The sequence below is a fragment of the Equus caballus genome, chromosome 17 (genome assembly GCF_041296265.1).
Source record: "Equus caballus isolate H_3958 breed thoroughbred chromosome 17, TB-T2T, whole genome shotgun sequence".
Taxonomy (NCBI): domain Eukaryota; kingdom Metazoa; phylum Chordata; class Mammalia; order Perissodactyla; family Equidae; genus Equus; species Equus caballus.
In genome coordinates this window covers 26,187,427-26,213,506 of record NC_091700.1, presented here as the reverse complement: position 1 = coordinate 26,213,506, position 26,080 = coordinate 26,187,427, and the positions used below count along the sequence as shown (strand labels likewise).

General features: G+C 41.6%; 1 protein-coding gene across 12 annotated transcripts in view; it reads right to left on the bottom strand.

The window, feature by feature from the left end:
* The window catches only part of MTUS2 (microtubule associated scaffold protein 2), a 559,486-nt gene that overhangs the window by 175,244 nt on the left and 358,162 nt on the right, over nucleotides 1–26,080 (bottom strand). For all 12 annotated transcript variants that reach the window (XM_070240202.1, XM_070240203.1, XM_070240201.1 and 9 more), the window contains one exon: nucleotides 10,463–10,624. In XM_070240202.1, coding sequence (XP_070096303.1) covers nucleotides 10,463–10,624 — 162 coding nt within the window. The remainder of the gene's footprint in view (nucleotides 1–10,462; nucleotides 10,625–26,080) is intronic.

The following is a 26,080-nucleotide window of genomic DNA, read 5'->3' as shown; positions in this document are numbered from 1 at the left end:
TTAATGGACCAGCCCAATGGCTGAGTGGTTGAGTTCGTGCACTCCACTTTGGTGGCCCGGGGTTTCGCTGGTTAGGATCCTGGGTGCGGACATGGCACCGCTCGTCGGGCCACACTGAGGCAGCATCCCACGTGCCACAACTAGAAGGACCTACAACTGAAATATGCAACTGTGTACTGGGGGGATTTGGGGAGAAAAAGCAGAAAAAAAAAAGCAGATTGTCAACAGTTGTTAGCTCAGGCGTCAATCTTTAAAAAGAAAGAAATTAAGAAAACAATCCCATTTACAATTACATCAAAAAGAATAAAATACCTAGGAACAAAATTTAATCAAGAAGGTGAAAGATCTATACTCTGAAAACTATAAGGCATTGATGAAAGAACTGAAGATGATACAAATAAATGAAAAGATATACCATGCTCATGGATTGGAAGAATTAATATTGTTAAAATGTCCATACCATCCAAAGCCATCTACAGATTCAATGCAATTCCCATCAAATATTAATGGCATTTTTCACAGAGCTAGAACAAAGAATCCTAAAATTTGTACAGAACCACAAAAGACCCTGAAGAGCCAAGGCAATCTTGAGAAAGAAGAACAAACCTGGAGGTATCACGCTCCTTGATTTCAAACTATACTACAAAGATACAGTAATCAAAGTAGTGCGATACTAGCATGAAAAAAGACCACAGATCAATGGAATAGAATAGAGAGCCCAGAAAAAACCTCACACTTATATGGTCACTTAATCTATGACAAAGGAGGCAAGATATACAATGGGCAAAAGATAGTCTCTTCAATAAATGGTGCTGGGAAAACTGAACACCTACATGTGAAAGAATATTAACTGGACCACTGTTTTACATCATATACAAAAATAAATTCAAAATGGATTAAAGACTTGAAGGTAAGACCTGAAACCATAAAACTCCTAGAAGAAAAGATAGGCAGCATGCTCTTTGACGTCCGTCTTAGCAATGTTTTTTTTTTGGACTAGTCTCCTCAGGCAACAGCAACGAAAGCAAAAATAAACAAGTGGGGCTACATCAGAATAAAAACCACCTGCACAGCAAAAGAAATAATCAGCACAATCAGAAGGCAACCTATGGAATGGTAGAAAATATCTGCAAACCATCTATCTGATAAGGGATTCATATGCAAAATAAATAAAGAACTCATACAACTTAATAGCAAAAAAAACCCCAAAAACCAATCCATTAAAAAATAGGCAGAGGACTTGAATAGACATTTTTCCAAAGAAGACATACAGATGGCCAACAGGCATGTGAAAAAATGCTCAACGTCACTCATCATCAGGGAAACCCAAATCAAAACCACAATAAGATATGACCTCACACCTATCAGAATGGCTATTATCAAAAAGAGAAAAAACAAGTCTGATGAGGATGTGGAGAAAAGGAAACCCTCATACACTGTTGGTGGGAATGTAAATTGATGCCGCTACAATGGAAAACAGTATGGACATTCTTCAAAAAACTAAAAATAGAACTACCACATGATCTAGAAATTCCACTTCTGGGTATTTATCCTAACAAAACAAAAACACTAAGGAGACACATACGCACCCCTATGTTCATTGTAGCATTATTTATAATAGCCAAGACACGGAAACAATCTAAATGCCCATCAACGGATGAATGGATAAAGAAGATGTGTTGTATATATATACAATGGAATCCATTCAACCTTAAAAAAAAAATGAAATCTCATCATTTGTGACAACATGGATGGACCTTGAGGGCATTATGCTAAGTGAAATAAGTCAGACGGAGAAAGCCAAATACCATATGATCTCACTCATATGTGGAAGATAAAAACAGCAGCAACAAACACACACACAGACACAGAGAACAGACTGGTGGTTACCAGAGGGGAAGCGGGGAGGGGAGAGGGCAAAATGGGTGATAGGGCACACGTGTATGGTGACAGATGGTAATTAACCTTTAAGTGGTGAACATGACGTAGTCTACACAGAAATTGAAATATAATCAGGAGCACCTGAAATTCATATAATGTTATAAACTAATGTTACCTCAATAAAAACATGTTAAAAAAAAGAAATGTTTAAAAACATACAATTAAAGTTATGATCCACTATGTCGCTCAACGTAATTTTTTAAAATTCACAGATTTAAAATCTTAAAAATTTGTGCTACAAAATAAGTTCCTCTCTCCTGATGAAGTGATATGCTCTTCTTTCCCTGTTTGTATTTCTTTTTCTGCCCTTATAACCAGGAATCTCCAAGCCTAGTTTTGTCATGCTTTTCTCTTTTTTATTACTTGGGTTTTTATCCCTGTATCTGTATTATCCTGTGCCCTTTACTGAAACCTACACTGAATATTTTCGGAAATTAGAAAATGATTAAATCATAAATTAGAAAATTATTGAAGAAAAATTAAATAGGCAGTGATTACATAAAAAAATAAAAACCTATTATATTCAATTTAAACCTTTTCAGGTCATTTGTTTCTTAATCCATTTTACCACAAATTCTTGGTCTGCTAGAATTAACTGGAATCCCACGGATAAGATTACAAATCTCTTGCTCTCACTCTAATTATTAGTTTACAAATCTGTCTACCTTATTGTGAGCCCCTCCAGGGCAAGGACTCTTCTCATTATCCTTGAATCCAAGTCACCTATGGCTTAAAGCAAGCATTCAGACGTTTGCTGAATGAATGAACCAGAAAAAAGTCACTCACAGGAAGGCTCACGTGAGAAATCTAGGTTAAAGGAAACAGCTCACGTACTCCCAGGATATGTTCTATTGTCGGTACATGTGGCGTCTATAATCGTGGATGACAGTAATTGAGCAGATGACTCAAAGATACAAGAGTTTGGCTGTCATCAGTCTGGAATCACTAAGGGAAAGAAGCAAAGTATCAGAGTTTAGAAATGTTTCCAACAACACAGGCTAAAACAAGGGTTGGTGTTACCTAAGTAATTAAAATAACCCAAACACCTCACAGTCCCTAGAAATTCAATTATTTGAGATTTAACTGTAATCTGCAGGCCTACCTTCTACTTTTCTTTTTTTTTCGTGAGGAAGATTGGCCCTGAGCTAACATCTGTTGCCAGTCCTCCTCTTTTCGCTTGAGGAAGATTGTCACTTGTGTCACATCTGTGCCAATCTTCCTCTATTTTATGTGGGATGCCGCCACAGTGTGGCTTGATGAGTGGTGTGTAGGTAACACTCAGGATCTGAACCTGCGAACCCCAGGCTGCTGAAGTGGAGTGGGCAAACCTAACCACTACCCCACCAGGCCAGCCCTACCTTCTACTTTTTACTTAGCTTCATGACAGAACAAGGCAATGTGAAAGCTGATTTTGTTTTAGAAACTAGATGTCATTTAAATTAGAAATTCAAACCAATGGAATAAATGCAAAGCTAAAGTTCAGTAATAGAAGTTACCTTTTAACAACACTAATTTTGAGATATAAGGAAGTCTTAGCTGTTGGAGTTAGATAAAACTTAGAAGAGAAAGTACTGAAATCTTAAAAATGAGATTTTTGCTTTATTTTGCCAATCCACGCCCTCTGTGATAACTCAGTTCATCTTTCTCTGGGTTTTTAGGCACTGCGTGTGTTGTCCTTACCTGAGCTGAGGAACAAAACACATACAGCCTCTCCTTATTGAGCTTGTTCTCCTGATGATGGGGAAAGATGGACCAAATGCATCTTAGACCAGCAGCACTGCAACCGCAGCCACCTCCCGAGATCAGCTGGGCTGAGGCCGAGGAGGATGGTCAACAGAGGGCACGGCGCCATCCGGAAAAGGGGGGAGGCAGCCAGCCTGCACTGGCTCACAGGGCCACAGCCAAGCGTCCACACCGTGGCTAGTGTGGGCTCCTCCACCAAGTAAACTGGGGGTTGTTAACCCTTGTTCTACAACACCCTAGTACCTCATCTTTATGCCAACAACAGGAAAATGCATAAGAAATTTTATGTCTTTTGAAAAGTCAAATACAGAGCCTTAGCGCATCGTTGAAGTAAGTGTCTGAGCAGACTTGGGCTAAGACTCAGGAACTCTGTTCAGTGTCCAGTCCTCCAGCAGCTAGGGCTCTGACCACAGACCCTGGAGGAGGAGCCTGGGACTAACAGAGCAGGGCTGGCAGACTTAACAATAACAGAGAGAGGAAACTGGGAAGGAGAGAGGAGAAAGAGATGTGATGGGGTCAGCTAGCGGCTCTTTCTACCTGGTGAGGCTTCTGTCATTTGCCATCAATACCTAAGAAGCCGACCTCAGGGCAGTCAGGTGGGGTTCTTGGGGTGTCTGCTGGAGCCTGTTCTAGGAGAGGAGGGAAAGGGCAGCACCTATCTTAAAGAACTGGTTTGTCTTGTTGCTTCATTATATAACCACCTGCCCCAAGTCACGAGTACTTTCTGAGCACTCAGAGTGACATATGCCCCCAATTATTAGGAAGTTATAACTTTCATTCATTCAACAGATATTCACTGAGAGCCTGCTTTGTGTCAGGAACTATTGTTGGCGATTAATTAATATTTACTCAGTATTTACTCACTAAATATCTTATCTTACTGTGATGACAGCCATGAAGGGGAAGGTCCCTGAAGAGGCAACATTTAGGTCAAGACCAGCAGGAAAAACAGATGTTAACCAGAGGAGCGAGAAGAGAAAAGAATGGGGTGTGTGGGGAGGGGACGGGGTGGATCATGCGCGATAAGAACGTTCCCCAGCACACAGATTTGCAAGAAAGGGCCACCAGGATGTTACGGGTTTTCAGGAAACTCCCAGCCTGAAGGAAACATGGCGGAAAATTTAGCTACATTTTAACCAGGGTTAGAAAGAAAACCACAGGCCCCAAATGGCATCACTTGTGCTAAAGGCCATGACACCAAACTAGACTCAATCGCTGAGCTAACTGCAGTTTCCAGCTCTCCCAGAAACGTAATCTGAATCGACCAGTCTGGACTTTTCCGGTCAAGCACCAGTAAGGTAACCTGCCCTGGAGGCGCCCCCCCCATCCCCCAGAGGAAAAAGAGGCAACAATCTGCCTGATAAAACCCTTGATGGTCCTGTCCCGCAACCCCCCACCCCCCCAAAAAAAGGGATGTCCTGGCCTAAAAACAATCCTTTCTTTTCTTTTGCTAATAGCTCTCTCGCTCCACCCTCCTGCCTATAAAAACCTTCCATTTTGTGCAACCCCTCCAAGTGCCCTTCTAAGAAGTTGCTAGATGGGATGCTGCCCATTCATGAATCGTTTAATAAAGCCAATTAGATCTTCAAATTTACTCAGCTGAATTTTTTTTTAACATCAGAAGTAAATATTAAATAATTATGGAGAAAGGTGGCAAAAGAGTCACTTAGAGAAAGGCCCAGAACAGCGTTTCAGGGGCTATTCACTGAGTTTTTCTTCTCTCCTAGCTTTGAAAATGTACAGGCCTCTTTTATCTAAAGGATTTAGATTCAAACAGCATTTATTAAATACCTCCTCTGTTCTACGACCTTTCATTTATTTTAATTCTGAAAACAATCCCATGGAGTATGTACTATAATCCTCCCAGTTTTTTTTTTTAACCAACGAGAAATATAAAAAAAGATTCCCTTACTGCTGATTTGCCCCAGGTCAAATGGCTGGACGGATGGAGCTGGGACAGGTGCCCACCCAGACTCCTGGCCAGGAGTGGAACGCATTTCCCACCCCTGTCCTTTAGTCCACACTTGTGCTTTGCTGGGAAAGGCTATTTAGGCTCATATATGCAAAAACTAAAAGGTTCATATTATATGCTTCAATTACTGCTCAGTCCTCGAGTTAGACAAGCATCACGAACCCCATACCAAAACCTTCCACAGCTATGCAGTAGGAAAAAAAGGGGGTGGGGTACTTTAATTTACTATACACAAATAGGAAAACATATTTGTTTTTTAAAAAACTGGCACCTTGCCCTCTCCTCCCCCTCCCCATCCCCACATTCTACCTGCATTTATTTAGAAGCACTGATGTAAACTAACCATTAGGACAAAGAACCAATGGGGCTTTTTTTGCAGTATTTTATGCTCTCCTCTTAAAAAGCAGCATCTGAAATACTGAGACCAGGTGTAGACGCTACTCCTTGATTATGGATTAGGCCGCACTGCTCTTCTGACATCGTCAGTAATGAACCAGCTGGCGACGTAGGCAATGCAGGCTCAATCATTTCCTCTGGTCTCAAAGAGAAAGTGCGCTTCTTTCCAGGACCAGGCGCGACCTCCCTCCGCAGTGCCACCCCACCACCTAGCAGACCTCAGCCAACCCCTATCAGCTTTTCTCACCTTTAGCCCCTCCTTCTTTTCTTGATGCTTCTAAACAGGAAGGTTAAGTTTCACTCATTCTAAACAACAAGAACTTCCTTTGCGCTTCCCCTTCAAGTGACCAGCCTGTTTTCCTTCCCTTTGTCTTTCCATTTCAACAAAGAACCATCTGCACCCATGGCTTCCACTTCCTCAGCTGCCCTTCACCCCTCTGTGCTCTGAAGGCCCTGTTTCCTCGGACGGGCCTCTCTGTCAGCACCTCCATTTGGTGTTACCAGGGGTCTGCTCTCGGACCTTTCTTCCTGTGCATGCTCTACATCCTTCCACAGGAACTCACACACTCGTAGCTTCAATGCCCAGAGCAGTGACTATAAGCTACCGACTCCCAAATCTAAATCTCCAAGCCAAAACTTTCCTTAGAGCGCCAGGCTTCTTATTTCCAGCTGCTTACTGGATATCGTTATCTGGGTGCTTCCCAAGCACCTCCAAATCATCTCATCCAAAACTAAATTTATCATCTTTCCTCTAAACTTGTCCTCCTTTGGCCTCCAGTCTATTAGTCAGGGCAGTATTAGCCACCCAGTCGCCTAAGTGAGGAACCTCCAGCCATTCCTCACCAGGCGCTACACAGATTAGGCTGTATAATAAGTAGCTTATTATAACACTTATCAACTTTTCAATGATTATTTTGTTGTGCTTCTTGACCATCAGCCTGTGAATCCTTTGGGGGAAACAAACTGTGTCTCATTCATCTATCTTCTCCAGAACATTCCATCCCCCAGCGCACTCAGTGACCTGGCCACTGAATTAGTGAAGGAAGAGCAACTACACAACGTGCTTTGGTCTGGAATGGGAGAGGAAGTAATTATTACCATCATAAAATTTTTATCTAGAAAAACAAGTCCAGCAGATGTACTAGATGCTTTGTAGGACAGCTTGAAGGAGTGTTTACTTGAGTTTTCAATAAACAAAGTGATAGCTCATCATAAGAAGGAACAAGCAAGCACAGACTTAAACTTCGCCTCTGGAGAAAATAACATATGTGTTCCCATTGCGGGAGGGCTGGATGAATGTTTTCACACACATATAATCTCAGTTTCTAGGGAAAGCCTCTTACTTCTCTTTGGGCATTATTTAGACTTTTAAGGAATACCTGCAGACTGTGTGTGGGGTATGCTCAGCCAAGGAAAGACCACACAGAGGTCATGGCAACACCAGGTGAACTCCTAACCAGGTGATCTCAGAAGGGCCTAGCCTGAGGCAAGAAATCTTGGGCACCATTTTGTTTACCACCCTCCCCAGTTCATGCACATGAAATCTGATGGTAACAGACACACTGTAGCCCACAGAGAGGATTCTGATACTCCCCAGCTGGATATTTATAATCATTTTATTGAAAAAGCGCTGGAAACACACACAATATATATTTGCTTCCTGATGCCACCACATGACCCTGGACAAGTCATTTCACCTCTGAGTCTTGGTTTCCCCATCTGTAAAACAATACTTTCCCTGCCTACCTCTCAGCATTTTGTGAGGATCAAATTAGACTATGTTAAAGTGTTTTATGAAGTAACAAACTGGAAGAGAATTCTTGCTATCAAAATTGCATAGCTTTCAAAAATTCCCTATGTAGCAGAAATACCTGGGAAAATAATGAAATTTTTATGGTCTTAAACACTTTTGCTTGCTTTTCCCTCTCTTCTCCACACCTGAAATACCTTATTTCCACTTAACTCTACCTCCACAAAAACAGCCACTGTCTTGACACATTTTACCATGTTATTATGTACCACTTTAAACACACACTAAAGCAGAGAGACTAATCTAGTTAACTTAATGTGTTCCAATACCCAGCTCCAACAACAAGCAATGTGTGGCCTATGTTGTTTCCTGTTCTATAACACATCAACTGTGCTTGCCACCATCCTGGGTTATTTTGAAGCAAATCCCAGATAGCACACCATTTCATATAAATGAATTTCTAAAATACGACTTTTTAAAAAACACAAATACTACCATCATGCTCAAAATATTAACAGTAGCTCCTTAACATCATCTAATAACCAATGTTCCCATTTCCTCAGTTATCTTCCAAATCTTTTTTTTTTGGTGTGTGTGTTTGAATTAAATTCCAAAATAAGATCCATACTTTGCAATTGGCTGATATGTCTAAGTCCTTGATAATCTACAGGTCCCCCTCCATCTCCTTTTCTCCCCCCAAATTGTTTGTTTGTTTGCCTTTTGACTTTTGCAACCTTGTTGTTGCTGCTATTGTTGAGTAGATCAGCCGGTTTGTCCTACAAAGTCTTCCAGAGTCTTGGTTTGCTGATTCTGCTCTCATGGTGTTATTTAATATGCTTCTCTGTCCTTTGTATTTCCAGTAAATTAGTAGTTAAATCTAGAGGCTAGAACAGATTCATTTTTGCCCCCTAAGACTAATTCACTTATAACGTTGTATATATTTCCATCAGTACAGTTCATAATGTCTGGTTGTCTCTTTCAGTTGACCATGACTGCCTTCATCCACTGATTCATTAGAAGCTGGGAAAAAGGTGATGTCTATCATATTTTATTTATTAGCTAGAATATTTTTATAAAGAGAAACTTCCCCTCATTAACTATTTGGCTATCTTGAGGTAGAGACTTAATAGGAGAAGGAGCTAAAATGTTTTATTCAGTGCTTTCCTTACCAGATTTCAAAATAATAGGTAGTTTCCCAGCATCCTCCAAAGTGACTTGCTTTTTGTATCATCATGCTCTCATGAACATTCACATATTTTGGTGAGTATTAATCCACTGCAGCAGTTATGAATCTTATTGATATTCAAACTCTTTTTTTTACCACAGTATTGTTTATAGTGGCAAATACTAGTTATAAAGTGAATGCCCATCAGTGGGAAATGGCTGAATAAATCATGGTATAGCCACACCAGGTAGCCACTGAAAAGAATGAGCCATATCACTGACTTGAAGGTATTTATTTCTATCACGTACTTTGAGTAAGGAAAGCAACACGCAGAAAAACAGGCATCATGTAATCTTATTTTTAGAAATTCATACAAGCACATATGTATGTATGTGTATATACATTGGTATATGATTACAGTCGTGTTGCTTAATGACGGGGACATGTTCTGAAAAACGAGTTGTTAGGTGATTTTGTCATTGTGTGAACACGATAGAGTGTACTTACACAAACATAGATGGTGTAGCCTACTACACACCTAGGCTATATGGTACTATCTTATGGGACCACCATCCTATATACAGTCCATTGTTGACCAAAACATTGTCATGCGGCACGTGACCATACATGAGCATAGAGGAAAAATATGGAGGAATAAATACCAATATAGGTGAGCCATCTATAGTGGATTAGGGCTCAACACTCATTCTCTTCCTCTTAGTGTGCCTTCCTATAGTGCAGAAGATGGAAAGCTAAGAATGTCATGCTTGGACATCCCTACAGGCAAACAGACGCCTTTGTGTGAGATGTGGGAGGAGAAAGTGGGGCAAGGCCCACTTGGGCTGCTTTGGCAGTTTCTGCTGACAAGCACTTTCACTTGTCACACTTTTGCATCCGTTGAGTTGCCCACGTCTGGTCACTAGCTTCATGGGCGTGGAGGGGCAGAACACAGGGCATCCATCTAGCTGGTGTGGATCTAGCAGGCAGTGGGGCTCTGGAGCTAGCCCTTCTGAGGTAGCTGTTGATCCCTGGACCCCAGCTTTGGTGGTACAAGCCTGGAGCCAGCAAGGGGAATGGAGCTCCCAGACCTTTGAAGAGGCAGCAGCTCCCCATGGGGTGCTGACACTCATCCTGGAGGCACAGTCTGGAGCTTGCTGCTACAGTCCTTCCAATGATTTCATCAGTGCCTGCTTCCCTGAGCCAAACGCTAATCTGCCTAAAATAACTTGATTCTTGTTTTTTTTGCAATCGAAACTGTGATTCAACAGGTCACCAGTAGTCAGGGGAGGAGTGAGAGGCAGTTGTGAGAACTTAAATATAAGAATATATGAAAGTGCCTTGAAAATAGTAGTATCACTATTATTTACTTTAAATGCCATTCAAAACTAATCTATTATTCCTTCTAAATAACTGATCTACACAGGGACTTTCAAAAGACATTTTAACGCAGAAAGGGCACTCCACTTTGGAGCTTCTCCAAGGCAGAACGTCTTACCAGTGGGTGTGGATGTGGATTTTGGCGCCGGAAGCAAACTCCTGCGGGGTGTCGTCACACTGGAGGATGCTGGAGGGGCTGCCCGGCTGGCCCCCTTGGGTGCGTCTTTGGAAGGCAGAGCTGCCTTCAGAGCCGGCTGGTCTTCATTCCCAAAGGTTGAACCTGTGGGAGGCAGACAGTGTGTTAATTAGAACTTCATAAAAAATGGATGGACCCCCGCCCCCCACCATTTGCAATTGTCAACCAATCCTAATGCCATCATCTGCTTTAGAACTTCACCTGACTCTCAGTGAGTGGCTTGAAAAGTACTCTTCTGGGAATGGATGTGGAAAAGAGCTCCCTTTAGTCACTGTAGAAAAGTCTGTCACTCAAATCCCCTGTGCAAGGGGCTCCACAAGAGCCATAAGCAGCCTCACTCCTCCGAAGATCTTACACGGATGCACACAGTCACACACACACATTTTGCTTATGTGGATGCGTAACTGTATAGGTATATGATAAACATTTACTTGATAACTCACAGAGAATGAGCAACCCTTGTTTAAAAAACAGTGTGAGTGACCCAGGAGAAGGGAGAATAAGAATACATACATGTATCAATAGTCCAAGAAGCTGATTCAGAACCCCCTGAAACCTAGCTAATTTTACTTTTAGAATAAGAGGCTTGGGAAGAAGGTAGAGGGGTGGGGAGCATGGAGACAGAGAATCTCTTAGAAATTCATGAAAGCTTTTTCTTTGAAAACCTGAGGCCTCACCAAACTGAGAAGACCCTGAATTAAAGGCAGAAGACAGTTATTGATAATTTCAGCTTGCCATTCAATAGAGAAGCAGACTCTGTCTATAGGACAGCTTGTTTATAATCGACCGCTCTGACACTGAAGATATGGCACACTGGGATGTGTGTCAGGTTTAAAAGCGCAAAGTGGTTGTGGCCCAAATTTTTCTCCCAGGTCTTTCCAAGCCTACTGTGGTTTATACATTTGTAATCTCTTCAAGACAATGACACCACCATCTATTCCCTGTTAAAGGATATATCTTCTAAATACACCTCTGAGTACAGCTGCGAGTCCTAATCTATTAAATTAGGGAGCCTGACTATACTGAGATTACTGCTTGTTTGGAATAAAACTATCCAGTTAGGAATGTGACCATGTACTGTGAAAAATAAGCAATGACAGCTGCAAGACGTACACAGAATTTTAGGGAAAGATTAAATTTTCTGTTTTCATCATTTTAAAGGCATAGTCATAACACCCTATTTAGATAGGGCCTGCATAAAAATGATAACATTATTAAAATGGCTTTAGTGTTCAAAACATCCAAGAGTTTTATTCAACCACTTGGAGTAAGAGATTGTTGCTTTTCTCCTTTTGAAGACCTGAAAATCTATTTAAAATTGGTGAGATTAGTATTGTTTCTAAAGAAAACTGTATTCAGGAAGGAAAAACAATGAATGTGCTATTTCCGAACACAGAACCTATGCCCTAGTGGTCTTGTATGGTGCTGCGCAAGTTTTTAAATAGGTCTCAGCAGTGCTAGGAGAATGCATCTGATCCATGCAAACTCCACCCAAAGGATCTGCGCTGTCAGATCCTGAATGTCAGATAGAAAAACAAGCACCTGTTTGATCCAAACCTAGTCAGGAAAGGGACACCATGCGTTTATAAAGCAGTGAGTCAGTCAGCTTCAGGATCACGGAGTAGGCTCACCAGTCCAAGCCTGGAGCTCAGAGAATCTCCAGAGGTCTGTAGGACATTTCAAATGGGGCGCAGGGCAGAGGGGCTCAGCCAGTAGAAACATTTCACATGGAATTATCTAATGTTTAGCCTACTGCTGCCATACTGCCAGAATAATCTATTCACCGAAATGTGTAGTAGAAGCTGAAATGAGCACAAAACTTCTCACACAGTCTTCTATTGAACAATTTATTCAAGTTTCTTATGAAGGGAAATGTTTTATATCCTTGGTAGGGTTCAAATGCCCTTTTATCAAATCCTCTTGCGCCTGGCATCATTCTCGCACATGAAATTTATTATTCAGTGAACATGTCAGTTTAGAGATTTGGCCGCCTTCCCGGCTGGGAAGTAATTCAGTTGCTTGAAGTACGAAGTGTCAAGGAAGCTATGTACTCCCCACAGAGACAGGTCTTGAATTACCAAAAAATAAAATAATAAAATAAAACTTTATTTTTGTCCATTATTGTGGGATACAGTTGGCAGTAAACAGTACCATTTTTTGAAAACCAGCTTAAGGTGGCCAGTCATTAAGGACATATTATTCAGTAAATGAGAAGTACTCTGAATTTGGAAATGGCTGCTGAATTCTATAAATGCTCTGGTACTTTGCAACAATGCAGACAGCATTAAACCATCGCTTGATAAGATGAAAGAAACAACTGGAAATAAATAGACTGTGCTTGTGTGAGCCAGAAAAATGTTCTGGAGGATTCAGCCAGCGGAAGTGGTCCATGTGTCTAGTTCAGTCATCTCATTCCCAACCAACCCTCATCTGCTCCGGCGTGAATGAGCCAGATGATAAGTGGTGCAGACTTGGGAGTGAGACAAGCAGGGTGTGGATGCCACGGCCTCTACCCTCACCACTCTGCACCTCAGTTTCTTCATTTGTTATGGGGATAATGATAAGCAACCTCACAAAGCTGTTGGGAGAATTAAAAGAGCTAATGCAAGCCAATTTTTAAAAAGTTGTATCCATTGAATGATACAATTGTCTTTTTTCTCAACTGCAACATAATTGAAGGAAGAGCAAGCAGAGATTTCAGTAAACATGCTGAGCACCAGTTATATTCTAGGCACTATGTTAAATGATGGAGACATAAAGAAAAATAAACATCTTGAAAAAATAAATGTCAAAATAGGTGGTTCTAAAAAGGGGCAGCACTACTCCACAGGGGATCAAAATCTGTGGGGTTATTTTGAGCTAAAGCAATACTGACAGTTATTGGCTGGGGCTGTCAATATCTCTGTTCAGTAGACATGCAGAAATGTAAGAGACCAGGGCGAACGGGGGTTAATAAATGTTAGCTGAGGGGTATGAGGTAAGGACAAAAGACAACATTTTCAGTAAACAATCACATGCCACAAAGGGAATTTTCCTACACCATCCTTAATTCTGTGAGCGGCCAGCTTATTTTCCCTAATTCCTTTCCTTGTTCCATGCCAGTGGTGCTCCCCAGGTTTGTCACATTATCAGCACCAAAGTATGAAGGTATCCCTCTGATCATAGTAACCAAAGGACGACAGCCTCCTGCTTCACTGCTGGATAGAGGCCATCTTTAGCAGATTTCCAAACCATCATATCATCAACTTACTCTTTGGAAGGTGAAATCTCCTTCATTAGAGTGTGAGAATTTGCACTGTATATATTCCTCATGGTTATAGAATCTGACTGGGTTCAGTTCAATACATAAACCTAATTGATACACATTTTTCTGTTTAAACCATCAGGACAACAGGCTCATTCAGCACCAAATCCTAGGAGAAAGCAATCTTCTTCTTCCTCCAGGGACAGCTCCTTGAGTCCATTCCTCGGAGTGTTTGAACATCCTGAGTTGATCAGCTGAATCTAGCAAAATCTCATGGAGTTGGATCCCTACCTCACGTCATATGCAAAAACTAATTTAAAATGGATCAAAGACCTAAATGCAAGGGCTAAAATGATAAAACTCAGAAGAAAACATAGATGTAAATCTTAATGACCTTGGGATTAAGCAATGGTTTCTTAGATGTGACACCTTAAGCACAAGTAATGAAAGAAAAAATAGATAAATTAGACTTCATCGAAATAAAAACATTTGTGCTTCAGAAGACACTATTAATAGAGTGAAAAGAAAACCCAAAGAATAGGAGAAAATATTTACAAATCATATATCTGATAACGGTCTAGTATATAGACTATATAAAGAACTTTTATAAATCAACAATAAAAAGGCAAATAACCCAATTAAAAATGAACATAGGATTTGAATAGACATTTCTCCAAAGAAGATATACAAATGTCCAATAAGCACATGAAAAGATGGCCAACATCACTAGCTATTAGGGAAATGCAAATCAAAACCAAGAGACACCACTTTAAACTCACTAGGATGGGTGTAATAAAAATTACAGACAATAATAAGTGTTGGTGGAGATGTGGAAAAATTGGAATCTTCATACATTGCTGATGGAATTGTAACATGGTGCAGCTGCTTTGGAAAACAGTTTGGCAGTTCCTCAAAATGTTAAACATACAGTTATCATATGACCCAGTGGCTCTACTCTCAGTTTTACGCCCAAGAGACTTGGAAACATATGTCTACATGAGAGCCTGTACAAAAATGTTCATAGTACCATTATTCATAAGAGTCAAAAAATGGGAAAAACCCAAATGTCCATCAACTGATGAATAGGTAAACAAAATACGGTATATCCATATAATGGAATATTATTCAGTCCTAAGAAGGAATGAATTATTGATACAAGGTACAACATAGACGAATCTTGAAAACACTATGCTAAATGAAGGAAGCTAGGTACAAAAGGCCACTTATTGTATGATTCCATTTATATGAAATGTCCAGAATGGGCAAATCCATAAAGGCAAAAGCAGATTAGTGGTTGTTAGGGGCTGGGGGAAAGGGAATGAGGAGTGACTTCTAATGGGTAAGCACTTTCTTTCTGGGGTAATGAAAATGTTCTGGAATTTGATGGTGCATAACCTTATGAAAACACTAAAAACTTCTGGATTGTAGACTTTAAAGGGTAAATTTATGGTATTTGAATTATATCTCAATGAAAAAAAATCTCATACATAAGTTTTTTTTCCTTGATCCCCTGGTTGGAACAAGTTCCTCAAATTGTGATTCAGGTCTCACCTCTCCCCTGAGGGACTCCTGGTGTTCTTTTCTCATGCAGTCATTATTCTCATTCCCTGTCCTATATGCCTACACTGTGCCTACGGCTGATCCCAACCAGTCTGTCCCAGTGTTGTTCTGTCTCCTGAGGGCATACTCTGTATAAAACAAAAAGAATATTTCTCAAACTCACTATTGCATCTCATTCATTATAGCAGAACACTCGGGCTCCTATGTGAGGAGGATGATATTCGACTCATCTCCAAACCCCTTCACCCTTCTCATCAACTCCCTCCAAAGTAGGTGTAGTCTCAGCCGCTCTGGTCCTACACCACAGAGAGAGGAAGACACATGCAAACTGGGGCCAGAAAAGGCTGCACTCAAGGAATGAAAGTCTCTCAGAATTTTAGGCACCAGGAGGAGGAAGTGTAGATTTATAGGATACTTGATATCCTCCTATGAAGCAATGAGTGGTGCCCACTCAATCTTCTCACAAGGACAAGTCTGACTGTGACTGAAGTCAGGGTGAGAAGGTAGGGTTTCTGACCCATATTCCAATGTTCTTTTCACCACTTCATTTACCAGGAATGCCAATCACTGAGCCTGAATTTTAAAAAGAAGGAAGAATGGCAATGAGGTACAAATACTAACCAGACCAGAACGAGGTTCTTAAGGGGAAGGCTGAGGAAGAAAAGCAAAACAGTTATTAATAGTATGGGGGCATTACAGCCAAACCGTAAGAAATATGTTCCACTGATTTTGAATATTTATCCATAGTATAATGATTAAACTACTCTCTTCACTGATTTTTTTTTTAACAATCCCAGGCAATCAAGCTGTACAATGCTTTGGCTGCATGATTGCCTAATTGATGCATCTTTCATTGATTTAGCAGCATTCACCACTTGGCAGCAAAATTTAGTTTAATTATTAAAGTACCAACTGAATGTTTTATTTCCCACCTTCTGCATATTTTAATCCAGGTGTATATTTTATTCCTGACACTAAAGAGCTAAAGTAAACCTGCTATCTTACCATTTCAGCAAAGCTGTTTCTTTGTCAAAATGAAGCAGACTAAGCCATCTATGTGCCAGGCTCCACACCAGGCAGGGGGCACAGGACAGACATGGTCCTGTTCTCGCCAACTTACATTCCAGTGGGGGTGATGCACAGACCACAAGCAAGTCCAGACAAATAAAACCACCACAAACTGTGACTAGTTATGAAAGAAACACAAGGGGCAGAGCTAGAGGAAAGACTCCAGGGTGAAGGAGGGGAACCTGCTTTAGGCGGAGTGACTCGAGAAGATTTCTTAGAGGAGGTAACATCTAAAGTAAACATTTCTCTCAGCTGTACACTGGCTCTGATCTCCTTTATTCTTTATTATTGACCATCATTGTTCTAGAAACTTGGAACTAACGTGTCAGAATCATCCTGAACCTCTCTTTCCCTTGTATCAACCAATGCAAGTCAGTGTGCTTCCGTTTCCATGATGGAGTTGAAATTTAAATCCCTTCCACGCTCCTATGCCTGGCACCCAAGTCAGCCCCTTACACCTCTTGGAGAGAGATTGGCATCAGCTCCTCTCTTCCCCTGGGTCCCTCATTCAGTTCATCCTTCTCACTGTGCCCCACTATTTTTCCTAAAACACAAGTGGCTCAACGTAGTCTTCCAAATAAAGCTCAAACTCTTCTTTCTGGTACTCAAATCCTTCCATTATCTGGTTCCAAAGTATTTTGCCTGCCTTACTTCCTGACACCACATCCAGCACAGTGCAAACTGTGCACAGGTGGGGCTCTACCCTGTGACTTCCTGCCCCGCCATAAACAAGGCTATGCTGGAGAAATATTTGCTCATGAATGAAGAAAGCACTGAGTGCAAATCTGTCCCATGGGGCCAGTGCTTCCTTTCATCACTCTTTTTCCCAATTTCTGAGCCCAGAGACTCTCTAAAAGCTTCACACTTTCCACAACAGCTCCTGTGAATGTAGTCACGCTGAGCACAGCCAAGGTGGGGCATTTGCTGCTTAAAGGTGGAGACTGTCTATAGGACAGTGTGGTGGTTTTCAAACATTTTTGAAAACAACACATAGAAAGATAAACATCAGAGCTTACCAAGTTTAATGGTTTTTGGGTCTTTCAGCCCAAGCACCACTACCCCCTCTCCCCAAGAGAAGGTAGCATTTACCTAATATTTTTCACTCTATCATATTTCGATTGTTGCTTTAGTCTCATCTTAAGCATTAAGCTCTGGGTTGACAAAGTTTGAGAGGCTAATAGTTAAGTGGTTAAGACTGCCTGGGTTCAAATCCTGGCACCAGCTCTTACTAGTTTTCTAACTTTGGACAAGTTGTTTCATCTCTCTGTACCTCATTTCTTCATCTTTAAAATGAGGATAACAGTGGTACCCACTAATTAGAGATGTTGGATTAAAAGAGTTAATATATATTTAAAATAAAGTGCTTAGAATAGTATCTGGCACACATAAGCACTCAGTAAATGGAAACATTGATATTATGCCCATTAGGCCAACACCGAGCCTCATTCCAAGGTCATCAGTCTATCCATGCTTCCCTTTTCTTCTCATCACCAATCTCGCATGGCTTCATATCTTTCCAAGGCAATAACTGCGATCACTCTTGGCAGCCTGGCTGTGAAGAGGCAACTCTAAAGAACCATGGTTCTTTATCCATCTTTCTCTGGTAACCTAAGTCCTAAGGAAAGAAGGAGAAACATGCGGTACGCATTTCACCACCCCCACTTCATCTGGAACAAATGTTAACTCCTTACTAAGCCAGGGGTGGCCTCAGAGTCTTTCTCAACACAGTACTCCAGGAGCCCAGTAAATGACTCCAGTCCTAGACCAGAGGACACGTCCTCATCTACACTCAGCATCCTGATCAGGTGGCAGCACACACTTCTATAGGCCAGGTGCTAAGTGAAGGTGATTCCTCTAGCTCCACAGGAACTAGTGGATTCCTACTGCAGGGCCTCAGATCCTGAACTCTTCTGGCTGGATTTTGACAGCAAACTGTTAACAGGAATAATCATAATAAGAGTACCATACAGGAGAGTCATGAATACCACAGGCTCTGACTAAATCCAATACCAGTTTTGAAACTTACTAGCAATAGTCTTTTTAAAAAGTTAATTGATAAAGCCCTCTTTTATGAAATGGCTTATTATTTATTTACCCTCTGTCGTCAGCTTAATCTGAGAATTAAATGAGAAAATGCATATAAATCACTTTGCAAAGAGCCTGGTACAGTACTCACTAAATGCTAGCTGTCATCACCAGTATGAGCACGAGCATCAGCAGATGCAAGTCTCTTTTATCAGCTGTCATTTCTTCAAGCTCCTCATCTATCCCACATGACCCCAATTTCATGAGATCCGGTCCCATGCAATCCCTATGGAAATAACCTTGAGACATCTCGAACTCCAGACGATCTCTGCGAATAGCGGGTACTGACACTGCCACTCATCTCGACCTTCCCAAGTTCCTACTGCTTCAAGAGGTAGTTTTTTCCCAGTGCCCCAGGGCTAGGCATAATTACCCCAAATTTCCCTCTTTTGACATTGATCACAACTAAATCATCACAGAGGAGAAAAAAAGCTTTGTCCTTCTACTCTCTATTCCCCCGCCCCCCAGGCACTCCAGAAATCTTCCACTTCTTCTGGAGTTCACTCTGATCTACAGCAGAGAGAGTCGTCGTTCTTATTTCTGCTCAGGAAATGGGGGAATATGGGTGCAGATGAACAGGTAAATGAGATTCACAGTCCAGGGACACAAATGCAAAAGGAAAAGTAGGCCTGTATGAATGGTGCCCCTCTTCCCCATCTGAGACAGCTGTGACATTCTGTGACATGGGTAAGTCCTTCATAGCCTGATTAAATGCCACCTTCTCTACAGTGTCTTCTCTCAATTCCCCTCTGGATAACAGAACTACTTTCAGAAAGACCCAGACGATAAACAAAGCAAGCAAAGGCCAGGGGTGATCACACCATCTCTCTTCAAGTCGCAGAAGTAATCACAGAAGATGAAAGCAAGCATCATGCAGCCCAGGACTTTTGCACTCCCAGCACATAATGACTTCAAGCTTCCTTTTGATTTGAGAAATTCTCTTTAATATATACCAAGTCACACTCCCAATATAGTCAAATATTGATAGAGGTTAGTTACTTAAAAGACCAACGGCTAATGTGATATATCAAGAGACTTTTGAGTAATTAAAAACAACTTTTACCACTCCACTTTTATGTCAGTTAGACTAGTTTTAGTAAATCCCCCCTCCCTATCAGAAATACTTGAAAGCTTGAGCCATCATCCATGAACACTCTGGTTCATCATCATGCGAATCTTTGAACAGTTAATACCTTGAAGAAAATACTTAAACTGGAACATTTTAATTATATGCTTAATATGGGTGTTGTTAAAAGATAAGAACATTTGATTTGAACTCAATTTAAATTCTGCTGAAGTTATTAACATGGTATAAGAAATTATAGAAATGATCAAGGGCTTATAGACCAGCTTTTATTAATAGAGCAAAAACAAAGTTTAGGTGTTCCATTTCTACAGCTTGGATTTTGTGCTCTAATATTCTCTCCTTTTTGTGTCACAGATCTGTTTAATTAGTTGTTTCGAGGCTTCTGAGGGCCTCATGGATTATGCCGTGTCATACGCTGCTTTAGTGAGCCACATCTCAGCACAAACCAAGTTCAAGCCCTGAGAAACCAAGTCAAATGTTGAAAAGTGGATCATGGCCACTGAGCCCCAACCTCCTTTCCCATATATTTAAAAACACTGCAGGGGCTGCCAGAAGGAGTCAGAGTGTACCACCTCACTCTTAAAAAGAACCCTTTCTACTTAGTAGCTTCTGGGGAATAGGAAACCTTTAAGGGAGAAGAGATTGAACAGCCTCTTAGGTGATGAATAGCATATTGGCTTTGATAGGCCAATATGTTTAATATGTGCCAACTAGTATATCAAAATAATATTCATCACCTAAACTCTAAGAATTTCCTCTCCCCTCCTGGGAGCTAGAAAACTCCTTCTCTTCCTCCAGAGTCCAAGAAGATCGCCATCTTCCTTTTTTTTCCTCTTCGAACATTCTGGTTTTGCTTCTCAACAACTTCAGGACTCTCTCCTTTTAGTCCGGAATTTTTCAAGAAGGCAGTATCCACATCTTGGACCATAAGTCTTTGCTGAGGAGGGCTTTCCTGTGCATTGTAGGATGTTTAGCAGCATCTCTGGCCTCTACCTACTGGATGCCAGCAGCATTCTACCTCCTTGCCCACTCTCAGGTTCTGACAATCAAAATGTTGCCAGACATTGCCAAACGTCCGCTAGGGGCAAACCACTCCCACTGCAAACCCCTGCTCTAGCTGAATGAAAGACTGACAGATTTAGTCAAAATATAGTACTTACTTGTCTTAACGGAAAATGAGACTGGTGACATCTAAAATCCGGCTGTGTTTGCTTGATAGCTAACTCTTTAATAATTCTTGATGGCGAATTTTCGGTTAATTCTTTAGATAAACTAGGACTGTATAAATATGCTTCCTTTGATATTCAACAATGTTTTAACGACTGTTTGGTAATGGAAGCTCCCTTGCTTTCTGTGTTTATTACCCTGATCCGTCTCAGTCAGAAACTGGGAAGATGGACTGAAGTCTGACAGCCTTAGTCCAAAACCTTGAACCCTTGGGCGCTGCACCAAAGTCCAAATAAAATCATCTTGATAACATAAATAGCACCTGATTTCAATTGAAATTGTATGGAGGAAACCTCAATAGAAAACAGATGGTGATGCTCTTCAAGCGGTTTAAATCATGATGGTTTAGTGGAGAATACGTCATTCACTGCAAGAATCCTAGGGTCATGTAGAGAAATAAATCATTTTTAAACTAAAATTACTGGGCTCATGAATCAAAACAAAACAAAGTGAATCTTCTTTTCTTCACTTTGGTTATCTGTGCCTTCCCGGCCTTTGGCTCTGATGAAAGTGGACTGTGGTCACGGAACCCCATGTTAGGTGCTGCTACAGCACTGAGAACATGGCAACCCTGGGACAGTCATTAACTTTTCTTCACCTGCATCCTCATTTGTAACATTAGAAGAGCAAGCATTGCTGGGACTAAAAAAATCATGAATATAGTATCGGATTTGTGGCAAACACTAAATAAATGGTAGGCTCCCCTCTCCTCGCTTCGGAAAACCATTTGCTCATCCCTTAGTTTATGGACACAACTCTTGTTTTCAAAGTCCTTTCTTTTTTTTTCCCTTCTTCTTCTCCCCAAAGCCCCCCAGTACATAGCTGTGTATTCCAGTTGTAGTACCTTTGGTTGTGCTATGTGGGACGCCACCTCAGCATGGCCTGACGAGCAGTGCCATGTCCACACCCGGAATCTGAACCAGCAAAACCCTGGGCCACTGAAGCGGAGCGCGCTAACTTAACCACTCAGCCACAGTGCTGGTCCCCTTGAAAGTCCTTTCTAATACAAAATTTCAAATATTGAAAACCCTATCTCTATTCATTTTTATGGGTAAAGCTACGACCAGTAGCTGCTGGCCCAACTGTCGCACATGCAAAATAAAATCTCAACTATTTAAAAACCTATCACAAAATCACTCAAGAAAACATGATTCAAACGGGTTTTGCAAATTATCATAAACAGCCTAATAAATGAACTTTACAGCCCCCTTAAAGCCTTGAAATTTAGTGAGATAGAAGCAAAGGCATAAGTTGACCACTTCCCTTAGGGAAATTCCTCAGGGAAGGTGCCGGCAGCCTCCACACAAGCCCAAGGCAGTGAAGCCAGGCCGGTCCCTTGCCTTCTGGCTTTTCTGAATCTCTGATACCAAGCTTGAGCCCTTGTGAACTTCAGTTTTTCTGCATTCTCCTCTCCCTCTTCAGCTGCTTCCCTTTGAGATCCGTCAACAAAGGAAGTCTTCTGTTGGATAACGGTGGGGGTGCACACACCCGGGTCTCTCTGTACCTCCAAGGGGAGGGCGTCCCGGCGGCTGCACTGGGCCAGACTTACAGCACGCATTCACGCCTTCTCTCTGCTCTCTGCCCAACCTGAACAAGGACCAGCTAACGAGTCCTCTTGTATTTTGTTGCTGTTTTTAAAAAAAAAATCCATAAAGTTGAAGAACGTTCGTAAATAGAAAGTAAGTATAAATATCTATTATTCATAGAGCTTAAAATTTAAAACCTTAAATTAAGGTTTATAAGCAGAAGCATTTTAATCACTAGCAAAATCTGGATTCTTCATTAGTCAGAACATGGGGCTTGAGGGCACAGAATTTGGGGAAAGCTTCGCAGTAACTAAGTGGCAGTAGCAGCTTTGGGCAGGTTAAGTACAGGGAATGATGACCAGAAACTTCTTTGTTTTCCACCCTGAAGAGTAAGATGCCAAAGGCTGGGTGCACAGAAAGGAAGGAATGGGCCAGTCTGCAGCCTTGGGGCGTAAGCAGAAGCGGAATAAATTGTGTCCTAAAATATTTATGAAACGCGACATCTGCTAAGGTTTCCTTCCCTAAGGAGACTTCTGGTAAAGTGTTAGACAGCAGATAGGAACAAAACCCTGTGCTATTCCAAGGAGAAAAATTTTTATTTTAAATAATGGCAAATTCTGAAGATAAATGTAATCAAGGTATGTGGGAAGCAGGATTCTAAGATGTCCTCCAAGAGCCCCGCTGACTTGTGTATACCCTCTGCATCATCCCCAGGAAGGTGAGTATGAGGGACTTTCCCCCTCTGATTAGGTAATGTTATGACACATTTGATGTTAGGAAAGGGAGATTATCTGGGTGGGCCTAACCTAATCACATGAACCCTTTAAAAGTATAGCATTTTCCCTGGCTGGAGGCAGAAGAGAAAGTCAGAGATTCAAAGCACTAGAAGGATTCAACACACTGTTACCAACTTGAAGGTGGAGAGAAAGTAGCAAAGAACATGGGAAGCCTCTAGTTGTTGAGAGTCATCTCCAACCGAGAGCTGGCAAGAAGAGGGGGACCTTAGTCCTACAACCACAAGGAAGTGAATTTTGCCAGTAATTAAATGAGCTGGGAAGTGGATTCTTCCCCAGAGCCTGGAGATGAGAACTCAGCCCAACCGACATCTTGATTTCAGCCTCTAAGACCCTGAGCAGAGATTTCAGCTGTGCTGTATGTGAGCTAATAAACAGATCTGTTTTAAGTGGCTAACTTGGTGGTAATTTGATAGGCAGGAATAGAAAACTCCCACAGACTACTAGTGCATAAGCCAGGTAGACGTGACCAGAGCTGGTCCAACATAGTGCTGGGTAGAGGTGGGCCTCAGAAAGGTAGACATAAGGACAGACAGAGACCATCCCAGCCACAGTGCCCCAGATGGACTCACGGGGGCTGCCCTGGTTCCCTGAAGCCAGCTACCCTAGTGGAAAGCATGTGGATCCACATACATACTAGACAGTCTCAGGGAAATGTCTCGATCTTTCTGAATCTAAATTTCCTCATCTGTAAAATGGTTTCTGGTGCAAATGTAAAGAAATAGCCTAGATAAAGCGTCTAGCAGGGTTCCTGACATGTAGTAGATACTCACTGAATGTTACCTTCCTTCTCCCTTCCAGTCTCTTCACCATCCTCTGGTTTTCTAAAATACCAAGCTAATCATCTCCCAGTTTACAAACTTTCAATGATTCCTCACCTCTTATAAAGTAAAATCCAAGCTCCTTAGTAGATCACGGAAAGCCACTCCTTCCTTGTATCTCAAAGTCCAACCACACTGGACTATTTATCGTGCTGTGAATATCTTCTGCTGTTTCTTTGGTTTTGTTGCCTTTAAACATGTGGTTCTTTTTATCTGGAATGCCTTTCCCATTCCCCACCTACCAGGTGAATTCTGTTTCATTCTTTAAAACCCAGCTCAGGTATTACAACCATAGTAAACTATTCTGGGGAGGTTGCAGACAATGGTAATGACATCTTGCTCTGACGTACCAAAGTCCTTTGCACACATATCTACATTTGCACTTGCCACATGGTAGCGTTGAAGAGTTTGGACTAGATCCTGAAGGCAACAAAAAACCACTGAAGGGCTTCAATAAAGGCTCGACATGGTCATGTGTACATTTTAGAAAGGTTGATATGGATGTGGATTGGAGAAATGGATTTTAATGGGGCAAGTCTCGGGGCAAGGCAGTAACCCAAAGCTGTTTCAGTAGATCAATGAGACAAAGTGAGGGTCCCAGCTAAGGAATACCCATCGGAAAAAGTACTGGAGTACATCACCTGTTTGGGAACAATGAAGGCCTGACCAAAAGAAGGCAACTTCAGAGAGAAAATGTTTAGAAGCAGGTGAGAGAGACTCACACTACTGTAGATGAGCCATGACTGGTTTGAGAATACTGGCCTGGATAAGTCTTTAATAGGCTAAGATGTGCTAATGGGCCTGATTTGGACCAACTCCAAGACATGGTAGGATTCTGAATGAGATGTGAAGAAAGTTCAATTCAATGTAGATAAAGCTGGTCTAGGATCAATTAAGAGTGGAGCCAATCATGGCAATTACAAATGACTTAATTGTCCCTCAGTAGTAGAGAGGCTGTTTGTTTTTCGCAAAGTGTCAAACATTTTGAAACACCAAAATTGGCTGCTATTTCTTTCCTTCTCTTTTTAGCAAATTAAATACCGATCTATTTTGTTCGTGATTGTTCTCAGAGCCATATACATATGCAGACCCTAAAGAGACTTAGGACATGAAAATATAATGATGCCAATAAAAGGTATTACCCTCTTCCTTTTGTTGGTGTTTTGCCCTCCTCACTCCCCTGTCCAGGCTCAACCCATGCCTCTCACTGGGGCCCCTCCTGTCCAGTCAGCACTGGGGCTCAGGCTCACCAACCCCATTTCCACCAGGGGCTGGCACTGAGGGCCACTTCAATGCCTCCGTACTGACCACTGTGCCTCCCTGAGAAGCTGGCCCAGGACAAGATGTCCCAATATTGGCAACCAGATTCTTGCTCCCCAAGTTGCTGTCTGGTAGACACAGAGACATACCTTTGCTAGTCACTGGGCTCCGCCTTGGTTCACTATCCCTGACTGCTGTGAAAATAAATAAAGAGAACCTCATTCAAAATGGAGTTGGGAGGCCCAGAAGGGGAGCTCTCATGCATGTACCTTTGGTTGCAGCTTACTTTACATTCCTGGGCAGGAAGAAGCTTACTTTATACACCTTGGCAGGAGGAAGAAAGGTCTTCTTGCCCAGCAACAACCCAGCCAATGAGAAGCCCTCACAACCCCAAAATTCTTGCTTTCCTCCAATGGACTTGTGTTCATAACAGCCCTACCCAACTTCCTCCTTTCTTCTATAAAAGAATGCTCCCCTCCTTTGTTTTTCAGACTTCCAATGGTTTGCCATAGTTTGCTTGTCCTGAATTGCAATTCATTTGCCATTCACAAATAAACTAATTTTGCTGGTAAAACAACTGGCTATTCCCTTTTTAAGGTTGACATTACATCGTGTCAGAAGTAGGACCTGAAGGAGACAAACCCGCATAGGACTGATGACCCCAAGAACTGTGTGCAGTACCCACTCCAGCCCTTTGTGTTCTCTGCTTCCATGAATCATCTTCTTCCTTTCAATTTGGTAAGTCTCCTCTCAGATTCAGCCTCCCTCCCTTTGGTTGAGCTCTCTGACTTTATTCAGGATCTATTTAAAGGTTTTGTCCTTTCTGGTGAGTACTCATTTGTTTTCCTGAAAACTATGGTTTTGAGTA